Source organism: Balaenoptera ricei, chromosome 11, assembly GCF_028023285.1.
Source record: "Balaenoptera ricei isolate mBalRic1 chromosome 11, mBalRic1.hap2, whole genome shotgun sequence".
Classification (NCBI taxonomy): domain Eukaryota; kingdom Metazoa; phylum Chordata; class Mammalia; order Artiodactyla; family Balaenopteridae; genus Balaenoptera; species Balaenoptera ricei.
Window position 1 is genome coordinate 8733021 of NC_082649.1, and position 22090 is coordinate 8755110.

The window sequence follows — 22090 nt, forward strand, 5'->3', positions numbered from 1 at the left end:
GAATCAAAAAAAAAGAATATAGATATATACATATATATATGTATGACCGAATCACTTTGCTGTACGTCTGAAACTAACACAATATTGCAAATCAAATCTACTTCAATTAAAACAAAATCAGCTTCCGTCTGAGGGCCATCCAACCCCTTTGGCTTCCTCCTACCCTCATCTTTAGGATACAGGGGGATGCGGGATTTCCCCAGAGAAGGACACAGCCATAGTCAGAAAACACGGATATCTACAAGTGTCTGGATTTTGATTCTTGGAATACTTGGTTTACACTGGATATCTGGAATGGTGAATTTTTTTAAGAGTTGAATCCTCTGGAGATTGTTAAGTAGTAGACACTAGGCTTTTAGGTTTAGGAGTTAGAAGATATGATGCAGAGCACATCCAAGTTTTTTCTCAGCAATATTTGTCCATTGCAATCTGACACACTTTTCATTATGTGATCTGAACCAGCCACAGAAAGGCAGTGTGACATCCTGTGAGGTTCCCAGGCATACTTCCTGACCCCTGGGGAGGTGTGTCCAACACGTGCCACCAAAGGGCCCTTTAGCACCTGGACCACATTTCAGCCAATGATTTTCATTTTCTGGAAAGTGCTTCTAAACCCCTATGGTGGTTAGAAAGCTTACATGAGTATCTTGGACTCTGTCTAAATATTCATGTCATTTACTTTGCCCCAAGTCCTCACATCCTCTAAGATGGTCCAGCTTTGTGAACATTAGCCATGGCATCCTCTTTATGTGCGTGTACACACGTATGTGTGACCTCACAGCCAACTTCTATTGCTTCTTGGCCGTTTGCGGAGGATGGATTTGATTGCTAATAGTATGTGAGAAAAATAAATTAGTTTTTCCTCACAACTCTGATGATCATAAATAATACATATGTCTTTAAGAAATCAATTCTCCACTCTTCTGTGGTCTTTGGGGTTTTCTTGAGTAACTCCTGAGGGTCTGAAAGAAGGTGGGAGAACACCTAGGTTTCTGTGGATACTTAGAACCAGAAGTCACCCATGGTTTGACCAGACCGACTAGGCTAGAATATTACACTACGAAGGGATCCCAGGGATCACTCTCACCCAGTCTTCTTGTTCTACAGCCCAGAGGGTCTCTTATTACATCAGCAGCAGAGCCAGAACTAGCATCTGGTTCCCTTCTTAATCTAGGATTTTTTTCCACTGAACTAGGGTATGCTTCCTGAGAACCTTCTCCATCTTAGAATTTAGTAATGCTGCTATTAAGCCCCAGAATTTATAAGCATTTGTCCCAGGTTGCCTGGTTTTGATAGATTTAAGCATAGTGTATTGGCAAAGGATCAAAAACACGGGGCAGGCACAAACGCTTTTCAGGGTCTGTCCCTAGATAAATCTGACAGGCGCCATATAATGATGAAGGCCTGACACCCACTCACCCAAAAGATAGGTTTATTAATGGTAAAACAACCATCTGGATTTCAGCCAACATTACAGTATTAGCATCAAATCACTTCTATTTGCCTGTCTAGACAAATCCCTCTAACATCCAGGTACTTGGGGAAGTGAAATGAGAATTAAGTTATAAAGGAGTAGGAGACTCTAGCTCACAAATATTACAGTATATTCCAAAAACTGTATTATTTCTCAATAGTCAAAACACACAAGTTCTAACATCTAATAAAGTATCTGAAAGAAGGGAAAGATCTTCCTATTTTTACATTCCCATGTATCTTATCTTTCTACATCAAGGTATGCAACCCCCAAGGTATGAAGTTATATCTAAACCCACGAATGCCAATATGTACACATACTAGCAACCCTCATCTGCCTCCCAGCCAGAACCCAGCTGATGTAACTTGGACGTCACCCCTCACTGGAACTCTTTTAGATGACCCCTCAACTAGGTTCGGTGCCTGATTGCTATTATCCTACTTAACTTGTGAGGTCCTCAAAGAGTTTTAAAAAATGGATTCGCACACTTGGCTGAGAGGGTGTGTACAATCATATACTGTCAGCACTGCAGTTGCAGAGTTGCCTCAAGAAAGAATTTTTAATATTTATTTATTTATTTGGTTGCGCCGGGTCTTAGTTGCAGCATGCGAACTCTTAGCTGTGGCATGCATGTGGGATCTAGTTCCCTGACCAGGGATCGAACCCAGGCCCCCTGCATTGGGAGCATGGAGTCCTATCCACTGCACCACCAGGGAAGTCCCAAGAAAGAATTTTTAGAAGCTGCAGCTTCTCAGCTAGAAGAGAGAGGAAAGATGGCAGAAGCAAATGGAGGAGAAGAAAACCTCAAAATGAAACTGATGAAATTGTTTAGTGGCTGGGGATACAGACAAGCTCCTACAGGTACATATGCTACAGCAGTTTATGAGAATAAAAGAGTTTTCTTCAAGGCCCATTATTAATGGAACATGCATTTAGAACTGGGCCCTGAAGAAAGCTATTTTATATATTTATATATTTTATATAAAATAGGAGGACTATTAGGAAAATAAAGCCAAAGGAAGACTTCAGAGAATTCAGGTTGCCTTCGCGATGGTCTGATGGTTTACATGTGACCTAGTGAGACACTATGCTTCTTAGTATTTTGTGGTATTCACTTGAACAAATTCGCGCTAAGCGTAGAAGAGGAAGCTTCCTTTTGGTTAGGAACTGTTAACATTAAGTCCAACCTCGGTCATGATAAAATTATGGCAAGTAGCTTTATGATTGTATTTTTGTGCTTCTATTACATAAAACCAGTAAGGTAATTATTTTTAAGCAGAAGGAAGTAGGGGAGATTATACCAGTGATTCTTCACTAGGGGGGATTTTGTCCCCCCAGGTGATATTTGGCAATGTTCAGAGACATTTATGGTTGTCACACTGTGTGTGTGTGTGTTACTGGCATCTAGTGGGTAGAGGCCAGGGACGCTGCTAAACATCCTGCAATGCAAGGGACAGTCCCCACTACCAAGAATTATCCAGTCCTAGATGTCAATAGTGCTGAGGTGGAGAAACCCCGGATAGAGGGATGGACATGACACTGTTAAATTAATAGAGTCTAATCTTGGTCCTCATCTTGTAAGACTAATGACAATGAAAGCACTGCCTTTTACGCCTCTGTTTCCCCATTTGCAAAATGGGGAAGAAAGGGTCTCTGTAAAATCAAAGCACAGTTATGATTACTGCGCTATTATGAGCTCATGAAGTTGTGTCTTAAGAACTGTACTCCTCCCCCTCAAAAAAAAAAAAATTCCTCCGGGGAAAGAAAACAAACCAGAAATGATCTCATCATGATTACACCTGCCACACCAAAAAACAGACACAGTTCAGAGAAACTAAATTCTTTCCCTCCAGCAATGAAGTAAGCTGCATCTGTAATTAAGATCTTAATAAGGGAGGTAGGAGGCTTGATACAGATGCTGCAGGCTGTGAGGCACGGAGCTATCCTGCCAGGTTTCAACAAGAGCAATTGAAACACAATCCCCCGTCGCTGCCTAGCGCCCTCAGGTGTTCTCTGCACAGTCCGTATTTCAAAATGGGCTTTCCTTCATTGCTAAAGATTCCTACTCCTGCAAGGAGAAAGAAAAGGACTGCCTCATTATTTACAAGCAAATGTCGTGTGGTAAATATTTTTTACAGGTAAATATGAAAAATTTGCCGGAATCCACTTTAAAAAAGCCTCTTAGATAATTTCCTGACAAGAAGCTGAAAACAAGTTAGATAAAAGGCTGGCATAAGGCAAAAGGGATAATGCCTTTGACGGCTGATTGATCTCTGAAGCAGCTCGTGTTGACTGTCTAGAACGACCATGTGTTCCTAAACTTTCCAAGACGGTCCCCGTTTCAAATATCCTTCCCATTGTCAGACCATCTGTCCCATTTTTGGGTCTGTGAAACATGGATACATACCTACAGAAATGATATATATTTTAAACTAAAAATAAAAGGTAGGCATCCAAGTACATATCTTGCTAATGGATCTGCCTTGGCTGAATTTAGGATTTGGGAGAAAAAAAGGTAAGTACTGATAAGAATCTTAGGTTTAGTCAATGGACTGTTCTCTCATTGACAAGACGATCTTCATAAGGAAACGAGATCTATTCCAAGGGCATCCTGGCCTCTGTGAGACTGTCGAGCAGTCCAGCTTCACGGTGAATGCCATTGGGCTGACTGTGTTCCCATCACCCCCTTCCTTTACCCTCCCCCCCATTTAAGGGGATGCTCATGGAACTTAGCTCTGAGTGGAAAAGATTGGAGAATCAGAGAATAACATGGAAGTTCTAACCCAGAGGAGCACTCAAGGGAAAAAAGACTTCAAAATTTTGCTCTACCAATGCTGTTGTGATGGCTCTGCAGCACTTGCTGGTCCATTCAAGCCATTTCCTGCTAACTCTAAGTCATACCCTGGATGATTAATGACGACAAACAAAAAACAGTAACAACAAACTCATGGACAGATCACTGACATGTCCTGTTAGAAGGCTGGAGTGTCTACAAGTCCACTTTCCTGACTTCCCAGTGGCTGGCGTTGCTTGTTATGGTTACTGGGGGCTGGGGTTGGAATCCCAGCTCAGTCTTTCAGTAGAGCACAGAGCCTGGGGACAGAGAAGGCTGAGTCCTGAGTCAGCCCCATCTTCTGTGGGAGTGAGGTGCTAAATTAAGGGCAACAAACTGACTACCACAAATCAATGAGATTAAGGCTAATTCATACAAGAGACAGCATAACTAACATAAATTAGGAAAAATATTAATGACATATCATACTGTCTAAATAAATATTGCTTTAATTAAATAGAAAGATCTGGTTCAAATCATAACCATTTATGCCTTTTGGTGGTTGCAACTTTCTACTGAGTTTCACAAATAACACCCTCCCACACACACCCCCGCCCAGCCCACACACAAAGAGTAAAGAAAGGAATTAAATTCAAAATGAGCTATCAAACGTTTTTGTGCAGTGCTTGCACTTTACATATTCATGGTTGATCAGTCTTTATTTCTGGTAATCATAAACATCAACATTCCACATAAGGAACATTTTTGGTAACATCTTATAACTATTACCTTGACATATTAGAACTACCAGGAGGAATTCTCGTTTGCAACATACACACCAAGATCTGCAAAGAAATAAGATGCCTCCATATGAATGACAGCCTTTGAATAAGGCTCATGCACCACCTACCTAAATACCATTTAGCACAATTAATGTGCTAAACTAATTGGGGAAGAGATTGAGGGAAACGGACTAGCCTTTTTCTTTTTAAAAGAATAAACCTGTATCTAGTAGTCCATGATGAGGCCCAAGTATATGTATTTGAAAACATTCCACTGGCAATTTCATTATCTCCATGATCAGCTGTCCCACCCTCCATCTCAACCATGAAAAATCACGGTCACACACCATCACTACTCGTATTTTCTGGAGTGCCTGTTCCATCTTCCTCAAAGCACATGCCTCAATTCACCTAGATCACATTGTCTACCTTCTGAATCACTCTTTCCAGTGGAGGGTGGAAAAGGTCACCAATAAGGCATTTATCTTAAAATGAAGATTCCTCAGGAAGACAGTCTTTTGCAGCTAAGCTGTAATGTTCCCCAGGCCTGCGGAGTCCTCATTAACTAGTAAGAATTCCCTCAGGGGGATGATTGGAATGTTCAAAGTAAATAAGACGGAGGGGGTGTTGCTGACAAAGTATAAACAGGGTTTTTTTTGTGTTTTTTTCGTCCCTTTTCCATGCCCATACTCTTTGCAGTCATCCATTGCCTAGGTAACTGGTAGCTATTCTCTTCATTTTAAGTTGGAAATAGAGGATTTCTTCCCAGTGGCCCCGTTTTGTTTATCTTGGCAAGGAGCCTTGGTAATTAAGTCTATATGTTACTGCAGAGTAATTCCATGGTCCCAGGGGCTGGGATTTCAAACCAATTTGTTTAAGTTTCTTTCTAACCCTAAAATGATCTAAAAATATATCACCAACACCTCTTACTTTACATCTCCATCACTCTTAACTGATGGCAGTAGGCTAGGGATATGGTTTCCCTGAGCCCCACTCACCTCCTGGGCATGTCACCTTTGATTTTTTACAGTCATGACTTTCTCTTTCCCTGGGTACTATTTTTGTTGTGGATAAACAATTGCAGCAAAGGTTTCCTCTTACATTTTTATGTATATAATGCTTCTGCACCTATGTATCTGAGTATATATATTATATGTATCTTATGGTGCATCATATAATACCTGCCATTTAAAAATGCCTATTATGTACTAGAAACAGATGATTTTCATATATTATATCCTTACAACTATCTGATGAGACAGGTACTATTACTGCCATTTTATAAATGAGGAAATGGAGACCTGAAGTAGCTTGCCTAAAATTATACTGTTAGGAAGTAACAAAAGTGGGATTTGAAACAAAATCCACTATGCCATACAGCGAGACTCTTTTAACGGCTATTTGTGTAAGTATTATAGGTAATTCAACATTCAATTCAATGTTTGTTGAGTACCTACTGTGAGCAAGGTCCTATAATTTCAGGAATATCAAATCTTATTAATAACAATGAAGATGCCAAGTCATTAAAATATTAGCAAGTGGGGACAGAGGTGTACTGGTAAATCCCTATGTCTTCCATCTGCATTTCTGCAAGACATCTCCAGGCCCATGGAATATTCAATAATACTCGATTATCTTAACCTAGTGACTGGGGTTTTGACATAATCCTGTCACCAAGTCTTGAGTCCACACTATCCTTTCAACATCTATTGGGCACCTACTTATATAAGGAGAGCTGGGGCCGACTAGCATTGTCTACTTCCATTATGCAGGAGCCATGGTAAATACCTTACCATGGAAAATGTCTTGCTTAGGCTTTAGAACAATCCTATGAGGCAGTTATTATCCCTATTTTACAGATAAGAAAACTGAGGCTCAGAGAGCTTAACTTGCCCAAGGTTACAGAGCATCAAGTCACAGGAAACAGAAATGCCTTTCCCCAAACCTCATATTCTATCTTGTCTCTACTGCAAGAACACAGAAGACCAAGTCCCTACCTCCGCCTCCCACCCCCAAGGCCACAACAGATCCTGGATCATACTTTTTATTCAAGGAACTCGTCTGTCAATCTGCTTCTACATACAAATAGAGGGTGAGTCTCTCGTATTCAGTGGGGCTTACCTAAAACTGGACAGCCCCAGTGGGCAACCTATGTGAGTTCCAAATATCATTTAGATAGTGATTTGATTGAAAGAGGTTAATGAGTAAGGTAGTGCTAACAGAGTGGGGCAGAGGTGAGAAACAGAAAGCCTATTGTAGGGATTATAGGACAGTCAGGGAGACAAAGGTTTAGGCTTCTGATTCTTTTATACTGTGGATGGATGAGGAGGCTTGACTCGTGGGAAGTGACAGACGAACCAAGTCACGTAGGCACAAAGAGACAGGGGCAAATGAACGGGAGCAGCAAGGGACCAAGATTTCCCATAGCAGAGTCCAAAGAGAGGAGGGAGGTAGGGGGTACAGAATGTGCTTTAAGTGTGTCACGTCTGTGTAGGTGGGGAGGCAAGCCCTACAGAAGTCGGTATTAGAGAAGCATAAAGAATGCTTGAATGAAAAAAATGAGAGATGATGAGGTCATAAGGGCATGAAAGGGGACGGAATTGGCAAAGAGGCTTGAAAAGTGGAGAGGAAGTTTTTTTAGAAGTGGGGGGCACAGAGTAGAAGCCACTGATGAATTCTCAGAAGAGGACTGATGTATATTCCAGCAAGGAAAAGATGCTGAAGGAATCTTCGTTACTGTGCAACCTGCTAGATCGGTGTTCTCAGAACATCTTCAGCTCTACAAAGACTCTGATCTCTGTATAGGTAAATCGTTTAGCTCTGAAAATGGGTTTGCTCAGTTAAGAAATAAATACGTAACCAAATAATTTTTTCAAAGCATCTTTTGGTGCTTTTAAATGCATAGATCTCACATAAGATTTAAAAAGGAGGCAGGGGGCAGGAGTCCCTCATTTGGAGGGTGTGCAACACATCATTTAGAAGAGAATAAAAAATTTAAAACCAAAATGTTGAAGCCAGGAAAGAATCAGAAATTATATAGATTATAAATGACCATGCTGACTAAATCAAAGACACTCGATCACATGTTCTCAAGCCACCTTGAGAAAATAAAAGTATTTTCCAAGCCCCCTAGAAAGCTTTTCATAGTACACACTTTCTGGTTTCCCTAACCTACTTTACCATGTTCATTCACGACGCACGAATCTGAATTTCAGAATGCAGTTTTCTTACTTGTGTTCTAAGCTCTACCTGCTCTAACGTTCAATTGGAACATTCATGAATGAGTTTGCTGAATGGCAGACTAGATAAGTAATTTAGCATTTTAATGTAGGCACACAGGGTACAGAAATTTGGCCTAGCCACAGAAGCTGCTCAGCTATTAGAGATCAAACAGGCGGGGCCCGTGGGGCACTGACCAGGCCTGGGCCTGCACAAAGTGGGTGGGGCCTCGGGCCTCTGCTCAAACACAGCTGTGCACCCACCCTCCAATTACCCTCCTGGCAGACAGCAGCGATAACCCACCCCCAGACCCTCAGGAGGGAAGCCTTCCCCGAGCAAGCCACGGCCACCGAGGCATAGCCCCCAACCCCAGTAGCCAGAACATGCTGTGTATGTTCCGAGGAGCTTGGGGAAAATTCTTGATAAATGAAGTCCCCCGCAATTTACTGTCAGAGAACCTCAGACGGAATCCTTTAAAAAGAAATGGAACTTTACGTGCATATGAGAGTGACTGCACCCTTTCTGTGAACAAATAGAAATACATACAGTGCAATCAAAATAGACTAGATATATGGGCTTCCCTGGTGGCGCAGTGGTTGAGAGTCTGCCTGCTAAGGCAGGGGACACGGGTTCGAGCCTTGGTCTGGGAAGATCCCACATGCCGCAGAGCAACTAGGCCCGTGAGCTACAACTACTGAGCCTGCGCGTCTGGAGCCTGTGTTCCGCAACAAGAGAGGCCGCGATAGTGAGAGGCCCGCGCACCGCGATGAAGAGTGGCCCCCGCTTACTGCAACTAGAGAAAGACCTCGCACAGAAACGAAGACCCAACACAGCCAAAAATAAAAATAAATAAATAAATAGATAATATCCTTTAAAAAAAAAAAAAATAGACTAGATATAGGCTAACCAAAAAAAAATTCACCAGAGTAATAGCTTGCATTCCACAGTGCTCAAGATTACCGTAAGTATAAGCTGGCTGAGCTGGAGCTGCGTGTAAAAGCTCAAAATGAGTGGAGGCTTGGTTGTTCTCTAGTTATGGTCCCTGAAGTAGCCAAACCAGATAATCTGGTTAAAAAAAAAAAATCTTAGGGACTTCCCTGGTGGCTCAGTGGTTAAGAATCTGCCTGCCAATGCAGGGGACACGGGTTCGAGCCCTGGTCCGGGAAGATCCCACATGCCCGTGGAGCAACTAAGCCCGTGAGCCACAACTACTGAGCCTGTGCTCTAGAGCCCGTGCGCCACAACTACTGTAGCCTGTGTGCCTAGAGCCCGTGCTCAGCAACAAGAGAAGCCACTGCAATGAGAAGCCCGCGCACCGTAACGAAGAGTAGCCCCCACCTCGTCGCAACTAGAGAAAGCCTGAGCACAGCAACAATGACCCAACGCAGCCAAAAATAATAAATAAATAAATTTATATAAAAAAAATCTTAAGAGTGGCTGGATTATAAATCTCCCAGTGAGCATTTTTAAGTCTGACTGTGCTAAATTTATAGTGTTTAGAGCAATATAGTGTCTAAAAGGTAATTCCTGACTCCAGGATTTTATAATCTAATAATTATCTGGTTTTACTACCTAAGTGGCTCGAATTAAACAACACTACCAAACATGCATTTCACTTTGCTTTGTAGAGTTACTGTCTTAAAAAACAAAAAAAAAGAATCTATTCTGCAGGAGTACTTTTTTTTGAGTTCTTATGATTTATTCAATAAGCACAAAAGGTCTTTTATATAATTGTTACCTTGATGTGCAGGAATACTCTAGATGACATAGAGTCTTAAACTTCCTGGGAGAAGAAAACACCAGTCACACAGCACATTTTAGGGAGGTCACAGAGAGTTCTTTCTTTAACAGTGGTTTAAAGTCACAAGTTCTGGAGCCAGATCACCTTGGTTCAAATCCCAGCTCCGCCACTTTTTAGCTGTGTGGCTTTGGATAAATTACTTAGCCTCTCTTTGCCACAATTTCCACATTTGAAAATGAGTATAAAGTATTAACACCACCTCATGGTGTTAATTGGAGATTTAAATATGGAATCCTGTATTGTCGTGGTGAGTCTTAAGAACTGTTATTTATCACTCTTCTACCTTTGTGCCACCTCCTCTACTTAAAATTACAAAATCCTCTCCTGAAATAAAGTCCATTATTAACTTGAGAGAAAATAGGCTTTATAAGAAAGGGAAAGTAGATTGCTTCAGCTATTGGTTCCTTTTATAGTCACCACAAGGTGTCAATCTGTCATTTGGTTAGTTGGGGAAGTCAGTAGTTTTGATGGTGAAGATGTGCACAAGCTAATAAAAATCATACATTTACAACACTTGGCAGGGTGTTTGACACTGGTAAGACCCGGCAGAGAGGCAGGTTTTCCCATGAATGGCAACCACAGTTCACAGCGTCAGCTGCCATGATGTTTTCTTTCCACAAAAGTAAAACTAAACATGATGAGGTCACTGAATAAAAGTGACTTTAGACTTTGTCACTTTTGTCACTCTCCAGATTGCAGCACTCAACGTTAAAAACAGCCATTTATACTTTCCAATAATAAATGTAGGAACGTATTTTCTCTTTTTTTCCCCTTCAAGCTGGTTTTTATGAAACTAAAGGCATTCACAATAGGCAGAAGAGGGGCAAAGATTCACTGAAGGCTAAGTAATATCTGGTGATAGGACATTATGATATCCTATCACTGTTCTAAATAAGGGAACTGTGGAAATACAGGTGAACCATTTCAAGAAAGAGAGCTTTCCTGCCAGGTAGAAGGATTTGTTTCTGGGTGCATCCTAAAGTCAAAAATATTAAGAATCTTCAGGATTATCCATTCCCCTGATCTCTCCTATTGAGGTAGAAAATGGAAAGCTGATAGTACAGTGATAACTGATACCTCTGCCTTCAGAGAGTTCTAACCTTTCCAAGGAGAACTATAACTCATGCATCACAATAGAGACTTTCAACAGTTAGATTTAGAGCTACTGAACAAGATTTATAGCTTTTGAATAACAGGTTTATCACTGAGGTTAGCCAGTGGCTATTAGCCAGAACTGAGTATTTACAACCTCACATTAAAAAAGGATGAGCCAGAACTTAGGTAATTTGGAAAGAAAGCAAAGTAGCTCTCAGCTAGCACAATCTTGAAGGTCAGACAGGTAATTCAAATTGCCAATCCCAAAGCATAACCACCTTGCCTAAACGCGTTTTAATAACAGCATGTTTGTTTAAACGCACTGGGACTGTATCTATTCTAAAACACATGTATTCATCCTCCAAGCAAAATTCATATCCAATCCCTTGCAGTCTGCTCTGAATAGGGCCTCTGGAAGCTGCTTGCCTGGTTAGATGGGGGCAACTTAGACAAAAGGGGATATTCTAAATAAGTTATAATCCTTTTGCCGAGAATAAACACACAAAGGTGCGAAATGCATGGGAAAATATGCTGCTGAGTGTCTGACACTACTATGAGTTTCAGGGACAATAAGCTCGCTGGAGCCTTCAGACCCTCAGTCCATTCAAACGCCAATGAAAGTGTTTTCAAGAAATGGCAAGTACTCATTGGTTCTGAATCCAATGTCATTTATGGATGTCAAAATTCTCCATCATCAGCTGTATTAAGGGTACCTGGGGCTTTGAACTTCTCCCACTAAAAGTACATATGGCAAACTGCTTCCCGAAGCAAACGCTTTAAAGCAAAGGCTGAAAACTGCTTGAAGAGCCAGGCTGAGAGGCTCAGCAGTTCTGATTCCTCTCTTACTACGTCTCCCGGGACAGTGGCGGCCAGGCCCGGGCGCGGAGTGCTGAGCTAAGGCGCGCTCCGCTCGGAGTCAGACACCCTCTGATCTACAGTGGCCACTGCAGCTCCGCCAGACTTCCAGGGGAGGTGGACCGGGTGTGCTGTGAGCTCCCGGCGTGGGTCTTAGAGGCTGGATCTCTGCCTGCCTGCTTGTATGCCAACCCCAGTGACTGAGACCCATCTCAGAACAGAACACAATCGGGCACAGTAGGGGTCCCTGCAGAGGAGCTGTCCTGCAGAGGACACACACACACACACACACACACACACACACACACGGAAACCTTCTGTAAAAGGCACTCTCTTACCTTATACTTCATCTCGGCAGCGGTGAATTGAGGCGTTTTCCTACACTAGTTAGACTGCATTAAGCACTGGCGTGTCCGCCCCTCCATCGAGCGCTGGGCTAAATGAAAGTGAGAACGGCCCGGCTGCAGCCAGTTGTCAGCGCAGCGCGGAGCTCCGGCACCGCTACGCCCGCCGAGCCTCTGAGCTCACTGTTGTGATTGAGGCAGGCCGAGCACGGAGCTCATTTGCATACCGCCCCGCCATTGGCTAGTGGGCCAAGGTAATACGGACGCTCCGCCCACCCTTAACTCCTGAAAACTGACAAAGAACTTGTAATGTGATCATTTCTTTTTACATTGTCAGAAAGGGTGGAAAATAAAGTCAGGAACCTTCCCGAACCTTACTCCACCCCCACCCCCAAAACCCCTGGAAAAGGAGATAAATTCTTTTTAAGCTTAACCCAAATTTTAAAGAAATGGAATTCAGAAAGCAGTCTGACAGTCGCGCTTCCTGTGACCTAGCAACTCCTTCATAAACCCATTTCATTTCAAAGCCGTTCACCTCACAATCTCTACATGAAACAAACTCGGGGAACAAAAGGTTTTCTGTCTCCGGGCCCCTTTTTACTAACTACCCCTGCTGATATCTCTCTCTCTTTCTCTCCTCCCTCCCCTCCCCTTTCTTGCGGCTGTTTGCTTTTTTTGTTCTTTTCAATGTTCAAAGTACTTGCAATGTCAGTCTGCAAGGAGCCAGAATACAATTCTCCCTCAGTGAAAAGGAACTTGGTAGCTCAGGCACCAGGGGTTCCCTGGCCGGCTTCTCACGAGGGCCTCACAGAGTTGAGTGTCAGCCACATTCAGAGACCTTCTCTGGTTTTGCTGAGGATAAAGGTTAGCTGTGACCTCTTAGATGGGGCTGGCCAGTGCACGCCCTATACATCATCACTGTTCACCAAGTACTGTGTTCTTTGATGGCTGGCATTTCTAGCTCCAGCTTTGAACACTGCAGTTTTTCCTTCTGACCTCTCTCTTGAAGATGACCCATTAACCCACCAACACTTATTATCCAGGGAACAAAAAATGCCCACTGTTTGACGAGCCTAATTTAAAAAACTCAGTCTTTTCCCAGTGAAGCACAGAACATTTGGTTCAACTTCATGCTTTCTATAGAGAGAGAGGATCACCCCGGAGAGAACAGAAATGGTCACCTTCAGCAACTCTTCTGAGGGATGGAGCAGTGAAGGGAAAATTCCGTTTCATGGGACCTCAGGATTGAGACTCGGTGAGTGCAGACAATAGCTGTCCCCGAATGGGAAGGACTCCTACCAGACTACACGACTTGGATGGAAAAATCAGCCTTTTTCTCCTGACTGGGTTGGGTCAGAATCAGTATGATTTTTTTTTCCTTCCCAATTCCCAATGGATTAAAATTCTACTTTTATGGGGCTTCCCTGGTGGCGCAGTGGTTAAGAATCCACCTGCCAATGCAGAGGACACGGGTTCGAGCCCTGGTCTGGGAAGATCCCACATGCCGCGGAGCAACGCAGCCCGTGCGCCACAACTACTGAGCCTGCGCTCTAGAGCCCGTGAGCCACAACTACTGAAGCCCACGCACCTAGAGCCCGTGCTCCGCAACAAGAGAAGCCACGGCAATGAGAAGCCCGCGCACAGCAACGAAGACCCAATGCAGCCAAAAATATTTTAAAAAAAGCAAAACAAAAAATAAATAAATTTATTTAAAAAAAATTCTACTTTTATGATCTAAGCAAAAAGAACAGGAGAGCAACTGTCCTACAAAAGTGGTTTCCGGGTACAGGGCTCAGAGTTTAGATCACAGTTTAATGTGGCACCTATTCCCTGGACAGGACCCTGCCGCCCCGACCAAGGTGGTCATAGTGAGGTTGACACAAGGTTTGGGACCTCCACTCTACCTCTTTCCCTCATTTAGCCTTAGAGTGAAAATGAGCCTGAGTGATTTTGCAAGGTCCTTCTGAATACACGTTAAGCATGCGACATATTACACTGCAAGGATCTTCCTAAGGGTCCCACAGACTTATGTGAGAGTCTAGCTGGCAGGAAATTGTTTTTGGTGTCTGCCTGGATAAGTCAAAGGCCTTCTCATCTGTAAGATGAGTCTTGTGGCCTCCAGGAGATCTAGATAACATTCCTTTGGCTTCCTAAGCAGTAAAGCTGAATCCGCCTTCTGTTTTGTTTGATGAGTACCACTGAATAGTGAACAATAGCTCACCCCTTTTTAATGCTTTCAAAGAGTTTCCCAAAGCATATGCTAGGGCTTTTTCTTTCTCTAGGTAAAAGCTTAATTCACACCACGTGGCTCTCCTACTTTCCTGTTTCTGTCCTGTACAGAATATACCTGAAAACCTACCTGAAGTTTATTTCAAGGTGGTTTGGGTCGTTGTAATTGTTAGTAATATAGAGAAAAGCATGAGGGTGTTGGAGTCAGGTAAACGTGTGTTAGAATCTCAACAAATTTCTAACTTCCTAATTTTGGTGTCCTGAAGTGTAAAATAGACAATAATATCAACCTGCTAGCGTTATAATGAGGATTAAATGAGCTAATGTGGATAGAAGTTAATAGTATTTGGCACATAGTAAGACCTTAGTAAATGATGGCTTATTAGTATTATTACATTATTATTATTTTAATATTAAATTTATTATACATTATTTTATTACTATATCATATAACATTAACATCCTATATCATTATAATATTGTTATATGATATAAATTAATTTTAAATTATCATGTTAATCATAACTATTATCACTATTAGACTATTATTGATATTATAAGTGTGGTGGGCATTCAGAAAAAGATGGAGGAATCCCCCCATCTCTGTGCCATCCTCTCACCGGGCAGCTTTCTAATTTAACAAATATCAATTCAGAACCAACCACGTGCCACGGCTGTTCTAGGTAGGGAGAATACAACAACAGCCCAGTTAAAGGTCTTACCCTCACAAAGCTTACAGTCTAGTAGGAGTGGAGGACAATAATTAAAGGAATATATAGTACAGTTTTGGTGTGGTAGATGCTATGAAGAAAAATTAAGCAGGAAAAATTGCTAGAGGAAAACAGACCAAGGTGGGTGAGGAGAGTCTTATTTTAGAGCGAGTGGTCATGTAAGCCCCTCTAAGGAGGTAATATTGAAGCAGGAATCTGAACAACATGAGGGAACCACTCAAAGATCTGGGGAAAGAACGTTCCAGACAGAGGAAGTGACCCATGGGAAGGGCCCGAGATACAAGTGAGCTTGGTGTATTTAAGAACAGGATGCCCAGAGAGGGGTACCCAGGGGAGGGAGGGAGAGAGGGGTACCCAGGGGACGGAGGGAGAGAGGGGTACCCAGGGGACGGAGGGAGAGAGGGAGGTGGCAGCCATTTGGATTTGCTCCTGAGTGTGACAGGAAGTCATGGGAACGTTTTGAGCAGGGAATGATATGATCTATTTCTCTGTTTTTACCCTTGGTTTGTTTAAACACTCAGGGACAGTAGACTACTAGTTAAAAAATATTGAGCTCTTTCTTAATGAAGCTGACATAATGCTGATAGCTGTTACTGTATTAGTGTCATCTGCTGTGTTTCCTTCAGAACCCTTTGGGGAAACACAAATGCTCTCCATGAATACAGAAGCAGCATCCCCCCCCCCCCGCCCCATCTATCACCTGACCTTCCGGATGAAAAGATACTGTTTAAACTGTGCTATATAAACACCGTCGATTGGTTTATGTAGCCACCCTAATGCTCCCATGGGTGGCCTCATAAAACGGGTCAGGACCCCAGGGCTCGGACACTAGCCTGTGCTCAGCAGCACTCTCTCGGCCTCCCCAGACGCCCGTGCAGGCCGGAGGAAGGGAAATGGCACAGAGGCCATCCAAACCATTTTCCAGCTGCCACTGGGCACTGGTGTGGATACAGCAAAAAATCAGAGAGGATGCTAGAGGGAAGAGATTCTTCCATCCACAACTTAGGAGGAGCCCATGTGGCCGCTCGCTGAGAGTGAAGGGGAAAGTCAGAGCCTGCGAGGGTAGGAAGCAACCTTGGGAATCATCCAGTCCAGCCCCTGGTAGAGAGGACGGAGCTGCTGCTCTGGGGGTGCCCTGCCCAGGGGCCACCAGGTTAGATCCTAACCACAGACAGTGCTTTAGGTCAGTCCTCTGTATCTCCTGTCTGATTTATTCCAGCCATTCCTTTTAGTTACCCTGCTTGAAATCTCTCCTTGTTCTGGTCTATGTTCCACATTGCTACCTGCTTAGTTTCTGGAATACAGAGCTGATCACGTTACTACTATGTTTAAAGACCTCCAGGAACACTCCAATGCCTTAAAAACAGGATCCACATGCTTTGGGCTGGACTATAATCGGATCCCACCCTCGCTTTCTGGCCTCATCTCACCTCCCCTCACAGCAACCCACATCCCACACTGTAGCCACACATTGGGGCGCGGTGGAGGGGCGAACTCACTGAATCCAAGACGCTTGTACAGTCCTGACTTTGCACGGACGGGTCCTTCTGCCCAGAATGTCCTCCTTTCACTCTTCTGTTATCAAGCCCAGTGCCAACACTCACTCTTTTGTGCTTCCTTGTCTACACCCCCAACCCTGCCCACCTCGTCTTTTCAGAACGAATCCCTCCTTCCCTGTACTATGCCCCTATTGTACTTGGACCAGGGCCCTAGCATAAGGCTCACCACATTGTATCATGATGATTTGTTGATGTCTGTTTCCCCAGCCTCCAGGTGAGCTGGTATCTTGTTCAACTCTGTGTGCCCTGCAGGCTTATACCTTATAGAAGCTTAAATGCTTTCTGAATGAATGAGTAAGAGGACCCGCGCATCTTCAAAGGACTTGTGTAATCTTGAGGTTCTGTCGGTTGCTTAGGAAGGCAGTGGGGAAACTCGTGGTTGAGGGCGGGAGTGCTGTTTACATTTATTAGACCTGGAGCTAGGATGGACCTCTTCAGAACCAGCTCAAGGCCTGTTGCCAGTCCTGGCTCTTGGACACAGGTCAGTCAGATAACTACGGCTTGTGGGCCGCCTGTTTTTACATGACCTACGAGCTAAGAATAGCTTTTACATTTTTAAATGGTTGGAACAAAATCTAAAGAAGGATAATATTTCATGAGATGTCTATAAATAAAGTTTTATTGGAACAGGCGCACCCATTCATTTACACGTTGTCTGTGAGCTGCACCAGCAGACTTGAGCAGCTGCGACAGAGGTGGTTAAACACTGAAAAGCCGAAAAAATGTATTATCTGGTCCTCCATGGAACAAGTTTGCTGACTCATGCTCCAAAAGAGTGCAAGATATATCCATCCCTGAGTTCAGATAAGTATAGATTCTGCCACATCCACAGAGAAACACCATAGAAATACCCACTCTAGAGCCATGTTTTACCATTTTTAGTTCGATACCAATTTCAAAAAAAAAATCTTCATTATAACAAAGTTATTGCAAAAAAATAATCCGAGGCAGCAACTTTTCAATTCTACAGGTCTCCAGAAACGTCCCCAAACAAAGATGAGCCATGGAGAGTTTTCTCCTTCAGTCCACTGGCTCATTCAGGTACCAGGCCCTGTGCTGGGCCGTCACAAACATCATTTCTCTTAATATATTCATCTAACAAGCCTAACGAGGCGGGTCGTAGTGCTCTCGTTTTACACGTCACAAAACTGAGACTCGGAGAGGTTTCCACAAGTTGCACAAAGGTCCCGGCCAGGGCGTGGCAGGTCTGGCATGTGAACCCAGGCTTTCTGGCTCCCGGGTCTGTGTGCTACATGGCTGCCAGGCTTCCTCTGGGTGCCTTCATTATCTGAGCCCCCATCTGTCAGTTCGATAAATTAGCATCTCTACCCTAGTGGGACTAAGCCTACCTGAGGAACACGTATGGCTCTGGAGTCGTGACTAAGGCTAATAGTGCGCGCGCACACACACACACATCTTACTCACTCATACTTTCAAGCCTGTGTGTGTGTGTGTGTGTGTGTGTGTGTGCGTGTGGTCCCTCTTGCCTAGACTGCCTTCCTTTCATCTTCTGCTTACCTAAATCTCGTTTTCCCCCCAGTTTGCGCCGCATCTCCTGCGTGGATCCTTTTCTAGAAAATCTCTCCATTGTTGATTCCTCCACTGCCCACCCCCGCACCCCGTGTGTCTTTCATCACCTATGGCCTAGGTCAGGGCTTCCCAAATCTGAGCTCCTTTAAAAACCAGTTGTGGATGCTTCGGCTTCTCCCCTTTAAGTTGGATTCCGCAGGCCTTGGAATCTACACATGAGAAAAGATCCTCATAGGATTCTGCATACAGCGTTTTGTGTGTGGTATATCATTTAGTGCTTGGTTATTGCCTTGTACGGTTTCACCCGTGAGGGTGCCTCCCCCAGAGTGAGATTTAAAGCAACTTGTAGGAGAGGATCCTGTCTTTCCTTCTGTCATATCCCCTTCTGCACCTGTGTAGGTAACCGCCTCACATCTATGTCTTCTCAAAGCCTTCTGCCTTGTCCACACGCCCAGCCTTCATCGATGTCAATATGAAAGAAATAAGCCACTTTTCAGCAGGCAGGGGAAGAACACCTCTCACTCTAGGCAATCGCCCTCGTGTATCTGTTGAGCGGGTCGAGCTCTTGGAATGAATGAAAGTCTGTTATTAGAGAGACGCTCAGAACAGTCTCCAGGCTTCTTCATGTGTGTGGGGTGGAGCTTTCATTCACTTTCCCTCCACTCCTATTTTGGCACAAGAGACCTCATGAAGGCCACCCAAAGCCCACCCATCTTCCCCGCTTTTCACAGCAGTGTCCTAGGAAGAATATCTGTTTTCTGAAAGAGTTGTTAAAAGCACTGTTTTAACGTTAAGTTTCTGCAGATGGAGGGTGGTGTTTACTAAAAAGGCTGTTGACTCATGATCCTTGAATTACTTCTGCTTTGGTTCCTCCCTGACTTATTTCTTGTTTTCGCTGAATGACGAGCCACCTGGGGTGAGGTGGGGCTCTAAAGAGATTAGCAGTGGTTCCTCCAGACCTCTCTTCACCCTCACACATGACATGTGGATTCCCACACTGTGAAGCCTTTACAAGGTCTGACTGCCCCTTTTCACTCAGTCACGTTTGTACGTGTGTCACTGTCACCATCCTTTTAAAAGTCCACCACCCTCTCCCCCTTCCCACTGCCCTCTGCCATCCATCCCAGACTCTACGAGGTGGCTTTTAATTTTATCAAGGGTGAAGTGCTAACGTTGAGTGTCTTAGGGCCCTCTGAGTCCTTGGTAAACCATGCAAGAATACATGTAATACCGTGTCACTAACATGCTACAAAGACTCCTGTAAATGGGGCGATTGTTGGCAATACCTTGACTTGATTTTTGAAAAACTTGTGCAGCTGTAAAGTTTCTGATGATATATATATACACCTACATACTACTGATATTATAACTTTAGAATACTTAATTACTACCTTTCCCCCCCACAAAGGACTTAAAAAACGTAACCGATTAAATTATATGTCGAGTAAATCCACTCAAATCTAGTGAAATATGACAAGCATTTGTGAGGCGCCATCTTAGCATTTAGTGTTTTCTTTACATGAAGGATTTGGGGACGTTAACTTAGGGGTGAAATAATAAGAAAAGTTAGAAACACGTAATAAAGATTTATGTTTATTCATCATCATAAATGTGCAAAGGCTTAGACTGCTACTATTTATATGTAACCAGCTGGGCAAAGGAATGAAGTTCAGTAGAACAGAAGGAGTTTTTAACAGTAAAATTGTGCAGGCTGCTGGCAAACGCTCCCTCCTGTTTTCTCCACCCTGAGGTGTTCTATTGTTGCACACTTTAGTTTGTCCAAATAAACAATTTGTTATATGAAACTGTCATGGAAATCTCTTCTGCTGGTAGAAAGTTGGACTGTGGGTTTTTACAAAGGTCAAGGTGATCTGCCAAGACCAACTAAGCAGGAGCGCCGTGACTGGACGGAAGACGGGCTCCACTCTTCTGAAGGCAGGGTCCAGCACAGTGATGTTGCTACACGATACGTATTAAATAAGCAGTGACAAAGGCGCCATGGTTTCCTTCTTGGTAACTTCTGTTCTTCCTTTGTGTATTCTTAAATTTGAAAAGTCTTCCTGACCCCTCCTCGCATACGTAGCACATCACCCTCTAGACGTGAGATCACGGCGCGTTACGCTAGAGCTTTGCCATCCCCTTCGCACTCTCCACTCTTTGCTACCATCTAGGTGGAATGAGCAGAGACATTTATGGACTGCGTGCCCTAAATTCCCGGATGGGGCTAGATGTTCTGTTTCCAATCCGCTCCTGAGCTTTACCATTCTCCAGACACACGGGCCGCTAAAAGTCACCCTCCCCATCTGGCATCCAGCGTGACTCCAGGGTGGAGGTGGGTGGGGAAGAAAAGGGGGGGCGGTGTTTCAAACCCCCAATAGTCACTTAACTGGAGGCACAGGGTAAACCATTTCTTTAGGGTTTGGAGATGCATTTTCCCGCCTGGGGCCCAACGAGAGCCCGCTGACCCAGTCCTTCAAGAGCCCCTGCCTTCTGTCCCCCACCGCCCTCATCAGTGAATGTCCAGCAGGCCCTGTCCCAGGGCATCCGGCCCGGCTGAGCAGCCCAGGCGGCCGCCAGCTGGCGCTGATGAGGGAGTCGAAGGAATCTGAGTAATGCAGGGCCTGGGGTCGGAGTGGGGAGGGCAAGACGGTAGGAATGTGATGTGGGAACGCAGCACACCCGGCGCTGCTGAATCCAAGCTTTTGAAGAGTTTGATTCATTTTAGAAAGCAAACAAAGCACTCCAGCTATCAGCAATCTTTTATTTTGTCTGCCGGAGGAATGCCTTTCCAGCGTGGGCCGGAGACTGGGCGGCTGTGGAGACACCAGCGTCCACCCTTGGCTTGCCGAGCGCGTGTGGACGGCGCATTCCTTCCTGCCCACTGAAGCTGGGAAATAAAGAGCAGCTCTCTCCTCTGTAAGGAGAGCCGAAGAGGAGCCCAGCTAACGAGCAAGCACAGGACTTAAAGGCTCACTCACACACAGCACTGAGGTTTACAGATGTTAAGTATGAGTTCCCTTAATTTGCTTAAGTCCTGGCACCCTGTGATTTAGACCAGAAGATGTAGACAAGGGTGGGGAGGCTTTCTTGAACTTTGATGCCTGCGGTTCTCATGACTCATGCTGTAACCAGCCTGTGGAGCTTCTGGTCATAGGAAGGGTCGAGGGTCGGGAGAAGCAGCAAGGCCACGGTCCTCCTGTGCCTAGAAGGTGGAGGCTACGTGCTCCTCACCTTTAGATTTTCCCATCTCAGACTCGCTCTCTATCTTCTAAAGCCAACCCCTGTGCGGTCAGCTCACCAGGAAAAAAAATCTTCCCTCCTTACCCGACAGCTCTGTGCTTTTTAGCGTCTCCTCTCAAACCCACCCCGGGACTTAGCTCCCCACCTCTCCCTTCTCCCATTCCCACCCCTGATATTTCCCATCCTGCTCTCTAAAAGAACGTTTCGGCCTTCCTCATCCTAAACACAGATCCACGGTTCTTTGTTCAAAAACCTGGAGGCCAGACGAGTTGTGGAATTCAGAATATTTCAGCCTTTAGAAACAGATTTCGTGTCTATATGGCATGCTACAAAACTCCCAGTGGGACCTGGGCCAGCATCCCGCACGCAGACTCATTCAGATTTCAGCAGATGTGTGCATATTCATACCACGGTGGGTAAATGAAGACTATGCATCACCTTGGGCCAATCCAGTCAGG

At 44.3% G+C, this 22090-nt stretch overlaps 1 protein-coding gene across 2 annotated transcripts in view; it reads right to left on the minus strand.

Moving 5' to 3' along the window:
- NEDD9 (neural precursor cell expressed, developmentally down-regulated 9) overlaps positions 1-22090 on the minus strand; it is a 292795-nt gene that overhangs the window by 33977 nt on the left and 236728 nt on the right. The window contains exon 1 of one of the 2 annotated variants that reach the window (XM_059937921.1): positions 12338-12505. The exons of the other annotated variant lie outside the window; for it this stretch is intronic. Coding sequence (XP_059793904.1) covers positions 12338-12349 — 12 coding nt within the window. The 5' untranslated portion in view covers positions 12350-12505. Of the gene's footprint in view, positions 1-12337; positions 12506-22090 lie in introns of those variants that run through there. 2 annotated transcript variants of the gene reach the window in all.